Below are 9,291 nucleotides of genomic sequence, written 5' to 3'. Positions count from 1 at the left end.
GTCATACAAATGTATTTTAATAAGAATTTGTATTTTCTTATTTTATGTATTGTATGTAGGGCAAAGCTAAATGTCTTTACTGAAAGTAGTTTTGTTATTTTTTGTAAAACATTATTTAAAAAAAACAACAGTTGTTGTTGTTTATATATTTCTGCTTATGCTTGACAAAATACGATCTAATTGATAGGGTCCCCTGGTTTAGAAAGGTTTGTGAACCACTAACCTAATTATAGTCTCTGTCTTCCAGTGGACATAAGATCTGTGGACACACAGGTCATCTTTACATAGCAGCTCAATAAAGAAACGCACGTTTAACTATGCCTTCGTCATGTTTCCATATTGTTTGTGTAATGGATCCCATGTTGACCTACGTCTGTGTAGTTTTGTCTAATGAAGAGCCCTTGTTGATGTTTACTTGTGTTCATTTACGTTGCTGTGATCCAGGTCGTCGCACTGCCATCCCTGCCCCAGCAATAGACAACAGCCACATTGGCATCATGACAATCTTGTACAACAACATTGGCAAGGACCTGTCCAGAGTTTCCATGCCAATCGCTCTCAATGAGCCACTTTCTTTGCTGCAGAGACTGAGTGAAGAGCTGGAGTACTCTGAGCTGCTGGACATTGCCAACCGCACTGATGATCCATACGAAAGAATGGTGAGTTTGGTTTACTTGGATTCCTAACCAGCTGGAGCTGAGCTACAGTTGAGTTTAGTGGCAAGTCAATTAATAAAAAAACAATGTATCTTTCCAGGTTTACTTGGCAGCGTTCTCCATCTCTGGATATGCCTGGGCATCCTGGAGGTATCGCAACAAACCCTTCAACCCTGTTCTGGGAGAAACTTACGAGAATCACAGAGAAGACCGAGGCTTCCACTACATCAGTGAGCAGGTAACCAGCCGAGAAGGATATAGAAACATGCTGTTCAAATCTCAATATCGGAGTTTATAAAATCATGTAATGTTGCATTATGTTTATTCAGGTCAGTCATCACCCGCCCATCTCTGCCTGCCACGCAGACTCGGAAAACTTCACTTTCTGGCAAGGTAGGTAGCTGCGTGCTTAGATATGAGTACTGGATCCACCAGTACCGTATGAGTGGAATCAAACCTAATGCTGTTTGTCTTTCTTAGATCAGAGATGGAAATATAAGTTTTGGGGGAAATCAGTGGAGATCCTCTCTTCTGGACTGGTCAATGTTTCCCTACCCAAGTAAGCCCCTGCTTCATTTAACACCAGTCTCACAATGCAGCAGATAACCGCTGGATGTACAACAGTAGCATACATTAGTAACTTTTAGTTGAATTGTGTACAACTGCCTATACAATACAGAACAATACAGAGGTTTAATACCAAGCAAAGCCTACAGTAAACGGTTCATATTGAGAAACGAGGTTGTAGTACAGCAATTAATGAATATTTTTATCTAACTTATTGGCAAACCTGTCGGAAAAGAGGGGTTAAATATTATTGCATCAATTTTGTGTGTGTGTGTGTGTGTGTGTGTGTGTGTGTACAGGTATGGTGATCACTATGAATGGAACAAGGCAGTGACATGTATTCACAACGTGCTGAGTCCAGACCGCTCGTTGGAGCACTATGGTGAGATACTTATCAAAAACACAAAGAGCGACGTCTGCACCTGCAAGGTCACCTTCGTAAAGGTCAGCTTACACACACACACACACACACACACACACACACACACACACACACACACACACACACACACACACACACACACAGCTACCTTAAGCCTTTTCTCCCCATATTCCAGTCTCGCTACTGGAGTTCAGACAACAGTAAGAACGAGGTGCAGGGTGTAGTTCTGGACCGGGCTGGAGAGGTGGTTCATCGTTTTGGAGGCCTCTGGCATGAGGGTATTTTCTGTGATACCTTGTCTACACCAAAGTGCATCTGGAAGCCCAGTGAGTAACATCACCTCCAGTCTGAGCATTGGAAAAAGTTTTTGAAAGCCGAGACAAATTCAGGATGGTGCCATAATGTGATTTTAGTGTACGCTGACTTTCAACCTGAGCCCCCACTGACTTACTATAAAATCTCGTAGTGTTGTAAGATACTAAAAGGATTTGGGTGAATTTCAATGGCAGATGCATGGTTAGCAAATGTAAAAAATTGTGTTGACCATAAATTCTACTCAAAATTTCCACATTTTCAAATGTCCCAAGGCTTGATATGCATGATGTCACTTCCTGTTTAGATGTGCAGCCTGAAAACCACGCCCAGTTTTACGGCTTCTCAAGATACGCCATTGAGCTAAACGAACTGACGCCTGGCCTGAAAGAAGTCCTCCCTTATACAGATACACGCTTTAGACCAGACCAGAGGTACAGACCTAGTGTTAATTCATTTGAATGGAAACATTTGTTATAGTACCATCCATGTTGGCTAGTTGTTGAATCCCTCCCTCTTTTCTCTCCATCAGGCTCCTGGAGGAGGGGAAGATAGCAGAAGCGGAGAAAAAGAAGGAAGAGATAGAGGAGAAGCAGAGAGAGAGGAGGAAGGAGATGGCCAAGAAAGGGGAGGAGCACATCCCCAGGTTCTTCAGGTGAGCTCCCCTACTTTACACATTTATACACAACCAGATGTTGCCTCAACTCTCGATCAACAGAAGTACATACCAGGATAAAGCCTGATATCCCTCTCCTTCCGCTATCTGTGTTGCTGTTTTCGCAATCCTGTTGCTATGGGAAACAACATCAAACTTCTAGTAAGCAAGAAAATGGGAAGTTTTGAAGTTGGATGTGCAACAAGGCATGTGGCTCAGGTGGTAAGCAGTCGCCTACCAATCTGGTAGGTTGATGGTTTGATCCCTGGCCGTCATTAAGTGTCCTTGTGCAAGACACACCCCAAATTGCTCCCTATGCTGTGCAATCGGTGTAAATTAGGGCTGTTGAAATGCATTCCGAAAGTCCGATATTTGAATAGTAAAAAAAAAAAAAAACCTTTTTGAAAGTGATTTTTATAAATAGGTTGGCTAACGTTAGCTAATCTCCCTCTTTTCAAGTCTGAACAATAGGTTACGGTGTTACAAGAACAGAAAGCATTGTGAGCTAGGGTGGAGTGACAAGCTGCGGCTGGATGTCGGAAGGAGGGTGGGAAATGGTTTTAACATAACTTTAAAATTGACATCCACCAAGCCAAAATGTATGTTATCAATAGTTAGCTCTTTCTGATTTCCTAACTGCTTATCTGGGAGTTTCATGTAGTCCGCTAAAGTTAATGTAAGCTGCCCTACAGCTGTCAGAAGTTAATACATGAAGTCTAATCTTACTCTAACAACAGCTGTATTCTCATTAACGTGACAATCTGCAAGAAACAGGTTGCTTGTAAATCAATAAAATAGTAGTGACAGCACCGTTTGTCTTTGTCAGCGCTGTTAGCATCATGGCTAACACTATTGTTACTTAGGTTGGCCTGCTAGGTAAATATTACGGCTGCCTTCAGAGTTTCCTATATCTTCATCCATGTCGTCAACGTAAGACCTGTGGCATTGGTGCTCCTTTTTGTACCTTAATTTTATTGAATAAAATATGGGTACGTTACACACAAAGCTAACTGGCTATAGTTAGCTTGTACGTATGCTAGCGGACATTAGAAACGTAAACACTGCACTCGCTACAATGGTGAGTATCTAATACCCATGATTTGAGTTGGCCAAACTCTCTATATAAACAGCGTTGGCCAGGCTGATGTTGGTAGTCCCTCTAGTGGAGAGAACGTGTAACAACCACATGCTTGTAGTAGCATTGTCAGTAGCATAAGCCTGAGCATTGTAGTACATATTTGTAACAGGCTGCATTTGAGCATTTAACATTTGAATATTATTTGAACATTTAAAAAATAACTAATGGAATTTGAATGGTATTATAGATAGGAGACTGACATCTCTAGTGTAAATGTGTGTGAATTCTTATCTGATGGCACCTTGCACTGCTGCCTCGCACACATTGTATGAATGTGTGTGAATGTTGATTGTACTATGTTAAAGCCCTTTGAATATTCGTTAAGACTAGAAAAGCACTATATTAGAATAGTCAATTTACATGCCTGCTTGGTTCTGTCGGTGAATGAATGCGAAGACTTACAATTAAGTTTATGGCATTAATGATCTGACTGGTACGTTTTGGCACCGATTGGTGTGCCTGGCTGTGGACAAAAGCACATGACAATACACTGCTAAGAGCAAATTATTTTTAACTGTGTCCAGCTAATTTAAAGAGCTCACAATACTATATTGTGTGAACAGTTAACTTCATTTAATATTGTAAGTGGCGCTTTCTTTTGCAAGGTGCAAATGTTCCACCAAAACAAATTCCTTCCCGAGACTATTTAGCAGTAGCACAAAGATTGTGATTGGTTTAAAGAAATGCAAACAACCAAAGCGTCTTCTCTTATCCTAGAATGTATCTGTGGTGTAGCCAGATCTTACTCCAATGCACTGTTGACTTCTGGTAATGCAAGACTGTTTGTTTTTTTTTTTTTTTTTTTTTTTTTTTTTTTTTTTTTTTTTTCTATACAATTTATATCTTCTAAAATGAGGAGCTATTCCTTGTTAAATGTTTAAAATATTGTTTTATAGACAGATTTTAAAACTGTTTTCTTTTGTTCATCTCAGAAAATCTGCGGATGAGGCTGGCAGAGAGGTGTGGCTGTCCAATAAAACCTACTGGAAGCTCCGCAAAGACCCAGGCTTCGCCAAGACTGAAAACCTGGACCTGTGGTAGAACATGGCACTTGGCTTAATGCTGAAAAATGAAACTAGCCTGGTGCAAAACACATTGTAATATAAAGATGAATAATGCACCCTTCAATTAGTAAAAATGATAAATTTTACCTATGTTAGTCCAGGAATATATGCGTGAATTAACGTTAGCAAAGATCTAGAGGTCTGCTGGTATAGTAGAGTACAGCAGTTGAAGGAACAAATGAACCTCTCATTGGTTTTGTTTTTTTGTGCCATGCAGAGGTGAAGTGCCACGGTGGAACAAATTAAGATGGATTTAGACAGCTTGATGTCCTTCCAGCCTTTGGCCTACCTCATACTATGATGCAGACCTTAAATATAATCCATGATTCAAAGCAAATGTTAACTTGAAATCCAGTTTTTGAAACTCTAATCGCAGCCCTCAAGAAAATAGTTTCCGTCAGGGAGAGGGCTTTCTCTGTATATAGTGTTTTGTGTCATTAATGGGACAAATGTCAGACGTTGTACTTCTGTTAGTTTTAATGTCGATATTAATATCTTTAGTAATTTTCATTTTTATGACCGTTGTGATAAGTTCAAAATCAACATTTTCAGAAGCTTGCTTCCTGTGGAGGGATCCAGAACACTGAGGGCTGACCTGGTCCTTGTGGGGTGTATTACAGGTGAAATGGCGCTGTCCTGCTTTCTTTCTCAGTGGGTCTTACTGTCTAAAGTTGTCCATTTGAAAACTCTGTGTATTAGATTTTCGGTTTAATAATGACACATTGGTGATGCATAGTTTTTCTAGTTTATTTTGCTGATGAAATCCAGCAGTCCTGTTAGCCCCCTCTGGCCTGTATGATTTGTTGATGTCCAAAATGACGAGACAAACAAAGATCGTGCCTTTTGGACCTTTACGTTCTAAGTTGATGCAATGAAGTAGTTTTATTGATGTTTCAACAATGGATTTTAATAAGAAAAAGAGATTACTGTTAAACACCCAGTCAAATATTTTTTAAGTTTCAAATAAAAGGTACCATAATCAATGCTCCTTTTTTTTTTCTCGACAGTTTCCGTATTAGGTTTGCTAAGAAGTGCAATGGATTTGTTCTCAAAAAATTCCTGACCATATTTGTTTTGAAGTGATCCCTGTACAGGAGAAGATACTTCAAAACACAGACTTGTGTCAGTTTTGCCTTTCAGATTGACCTTAACTATGATGACCATGTAAATTTGATATTTAACTGTAAAGTTGTGAAAATTTAAGCTTTTAGAAAGAAAATTTAAATCATTTTTTCCCACATCATTTCGGCAGTTGCTTATTTAGCAATTTCATAGACGTGACAAATTATTAGTCGAGCTTTAAATAGCGATGAAACTGGAATAACTCATCTTAATTTCTAGGCACTATTCTGTATAGTAAATTCTTTTCTCTAGGGGTGTGACACACTGCTTACACGGTTAGACCACATCAGCTATTAACACAAGTCAAAATAGTTTTGATTTAATGTTATGGTTTTTATTTTTTTCTAATCCCAGGTAAATTATGGATTAAAACCTTGTCCACACAAACATACATTTTTATTTAAAAGGAACCGCTGTTCTCTTGCAAGTGTAAACTGTGAAGGTACAGTGAAGTAATGACAACAGTGAGTGGAATGTACAGAGAGCATCACCTACTGGCTGCATTGAAATCATTGAATTCAAGTGCAAAATTAGTTTCAGAGGAAATTATAGTTGAAGATTAAAAACCACTATAATCTACACTGAAGGAAACTGCAAAACGTAAAGTTTTTTTTAAGAATAGACATTTAATTGGTAATGGTACAATAAAGCAAATCTGTGCGTGTGTAGTTCACTGCAATCCCCGCTGGGGCCTTGACTGCAACCAGCCCCACCATCACGGGACAACATGGCAGTTTCCTCCTAACACCTGAAACCTTCAAATTACATCTAGAAGTCTGATAAGGTCTACTCAAAGGTCCAGGACCAGCTCTTCACTCTTGCAAGGATCCTGGAGGGAGCCTGGAAGTATGCCCATCTATCTTTGTCTGTCTGTTATGTGGATTTGGAGAAGGTGTATGACCAGGTCCCCCGGGAGATACAGTGGGAGGTGTTGCCGGAGTATGGGCTTCTAAGGGCCATCCAATCTCTCTGACTAAAGCAAGAGCTGTGTCCGGGTTCTCGGGAGTAAGTTGGAAGGTGACGGTTGGCCTCCGCCAGGGCTGCGCTTTGTCACCAATCCTGTTTGTAGTATTCATGGACAGGATGTTGAGACATAGTCGGGAGGGGTTGGAGTGCGTGGGCTCAGGATCTCATCGCTGCTCTCTGCAGATGATGTGGCCCTGATGGCATCATCGGCCTGTGACCTTCAGCGCTCACTGGATCAGTTCGTAGTAGAGTGTGAAGCAGTGGGGATGAGGCTTGGCACATCTAAATCTGAGGCCATGGTTCTCAGCAGGAAACTGGAGTGCTTTCTTCAGGTAGGGAATGAGTCCTTATCCCAAGTGAAGGAGTTGGAATACCTTGGGGTCTTGTTTGTGAGTAAGGGGACAATGTAATGGGAGAATCGGTGCGGGTTGTGGAATTAATTTACTTTATTGCACAGTTATGACTCAAAAGCTGAGCCAGAAGACAAAGCTCTCGATCTACAGGTCCATTGTCATTCCCACTCTCACCTATAGTAATTAAGGCTGAGTCATTGAAAAGGTTTTCCTCAAGAAGGGGACAGGCGTCTCCCTTAGCGACAGGAAGAGAAGCTCAGTCCGTGAGGAACTGTGTAGAGCTGCTGCTCCTCTGCGTCAATAGGAACCAGTTGAGGTGGTTCGGGCATCTGGTAAGGATGCCTCCTGGGCGCCTCCCTAGGGAGGTGTTCTGGCATGTCCAGCTGGAGGCCTCGGAAGACCCAGAACTAGGTGGAGGGATCATATCTCTGTCCTGGAAATGCCTTAGGATCCCCAAGTCGGAGCTGGTTTGTTTGGGTCCCCTGCTGGCGCTGCTGCCCCTACGACCAGACCCCAGATAAGTGGACAAAGATGGATGGAAGTCTGATGGCAGCTATAAACCAGACAGACGCCACTTTTTAACCATTTAAGCCCAACTATTCATTTGTGAAAGACTGGAGAGTTCCTTTGATTTGACAGGTGTCTCTCGAGTTCAATTATTAAATATATTTATTGTCTGGCATTTTTTTAAATGCCAGACTTTGCCCTGCTGTGCTGGCAGACATCTACTTAGGTGAATGTCTTCACAGCCACGTGTGTGTAGTGTGTAATGTAGCACACTTGCAGATACAACAGCATGTTTCAGGCTTTAGGCCCCAACCACACTGCTCACTTTCTGGATTGACTCCAAATGTCAAATATTAGATCAGATTTTTAAATTACTTTCACATCTGTTTTTCATTCATAACTTAATGACATTAAAGGTACGCTATGAAGTTTTAATGTAATATAATAGTTTAATTTAAAATCCTTAACATTTTCATGAAACGAACCCTGTTTTTAAATTTATTGTCCGCCTTTTTCTCAGAAATAGCCATTCAATGTTTTACATTACGTAATCATCCCTCTATGTAGTTTTATTAAGAGGTGGGGTCCGTCATAACCACGTTGCGTTCTACACACACAGAGGAAACGTTACAGCATGTAATCCAGTGTTCCGGTTTATAATTTTATTTTATTCATGTCAGCCTTACTCTTCACTGTTCACTCTCCTTATTAAGTTCGCTAAACTGACATGTCATACTGCTGCTGCCTCAGTTTATTTAGAGCGGAAGGGCAGTCCACAAAACAAGTGACATACAATACATTCATAGGAGTAGACAGAACTAAAGTAGACAAAAAAAAAAAATTAGGTGTAACCATATTTTAGTTTTGAATGTGCAAACTAGCTGGTGTTACTAAGGGTGGTTATGTAGGGAACTCATGTATATGAGTGGGTAAAGTTAGTAAGTGAAAAGGAAGAGATGAGAGAGGGAAGACAAAGTAAATAAAAAATCCAAACTATAGATACATATAAATAATTTTAAACATAAGTTAGCAACTCTGGTGACCTTCCCTTGACCTACGAGGGTATTTGTGTCCAAAATAACCAAGAAAGAAAGAAAGAAAGGAGAAAATATAAAAGATACATAATTGAGGAGATTTGGTGATCTTCATCAAGTGTGATACCTAAGTACACGCATGAGTATGTCCAAGTGTTTTTGCCGTGGGGGGGAGATACAAAAATAAATTAATTATAGCTGCTGCGCAGCAATAGTCGTGGCCGTGCATATTGAGAATGTAAAAAAAAAGGCAGTGGATTGAAAAGAGGAAAATTAAATGGCAAATAAAGAGCAGAAGTGCCAAACCAAGACATTCCTGCTCATCAGTTCAGTATGCCCAAGGAACAGGCCTAATGTGTTGGCGAATGGCACGTGGGGGATTTTAATTTCAAACCTCTCACATTGAAAATCAGTATTAACCTTGTTGAGCTACAGGTCCTCGAAGAAACCAATGTCTCCAATCCCCAAACCATAATGCCAGAGTACACAGTGGCATGTTAAGCTAGCACACAAACTAATAAGCGGATCAGTTCAG

The 9,291-nt window shown here is 40.5% G+C and overlaps 1 protein-coding gene and 2 long non-coding RNA genes across 5 annotated transcripts in view; 2 read left to right on the top strand and 1 right to left on the bottom strand.

Annotated features, from left to right (window-relative positions):
* Positions 1-5,758, top strand: part of LOC116702804 (oxysterol-binding protein-related protein 7) — a 31,833-nt gene extending 26,075 nt beyond the window's left edge. For all 3 annotated transcript variants that reach the window (XM_032537272.1, XM_032537270.1, XM_032537271.1), the window contains 9 exons: positions 445-659; positions 757-894; positions 986-1,049; positions 1,137-1,215; positions 1,523-1,667; positions 1,781-1,931; positions 2,225-2,351; positions 2,450-2,572; positions 4,643-5,758. In XM_032537272.1, the coding sequence (XP_032393163.1) occupies positions 445-659; positions 757-894; positions 986-1,049; positions 1,137-1,215; positions 1,523-1,667; positions 1,781-1,931; positions 2,225-2,351; positions 2,450-2,572; positions 4,643-4,751 (1,151 nt within the window). In that variant the 3' untranslated portion in view covers positions 4,752-5,758. The remainder of the gene's footprint in view (positions 1-444; positions 660-756; positions 895-985; positions 1,050-1,136; positions 1,216-1,522; positions 1,668-1,780; positions 1,932-2,224; positions 2,352-2,449; positions 2,573-4,642) is intronic.
* The window catches only part of LOC116702827 (uncharacterized), a 20,290-nt gene extending 12,651 nt beyond the window's left edge, over positions 1-7,639 (top strand). The window contains exon 3 of the long non-coding RNA XR_004335265.1: positions 7,627-7,639. This is a non-coding gene — a long non-coding RNA (uncharacterized LOC116702827). The remainder of the gene's footprint in view (positions 1-7,626) is intronic.
* Positions 1-9,291, bottom strand: part of LOC116702824 (uncharacterized) — a 24,478-nt gene that overhangs the window by 12,649 nt on the left and 2,538 nt on the right. The window contains exon 3 of the long non-coding RNA XR_004335262.1: positions 9,190-9,194. This is a non-coding gene — a long non-coding RNA (uncharacterized LOC116702824). The remainder of the gene's footprint in view (positions 1-9,189; positions 9,195-9,291) is intronic.

The sequence above is a fragment of the Etheostoma spectabile genome, chromosome 15, assembly GCF_008692095.1.
Source record: "Etheostoma spectabile isolate EspeVRDwgs_2016 chromosome 15, UIUC_Espe_1.0, whole genome shotgun sequence".
NCBI classification, from domain to species: Eukaryota; Metazoa; Chordata; class Actinopteri; order Perciformes; family Percidae; genus Etheostoma; species Etheostoma spectabile.
The sequence above is the reverse complement of the archived record's forward strand: the minus strand, read 5'-3'. Positions and strand labels throughout refer to the sequence as shown.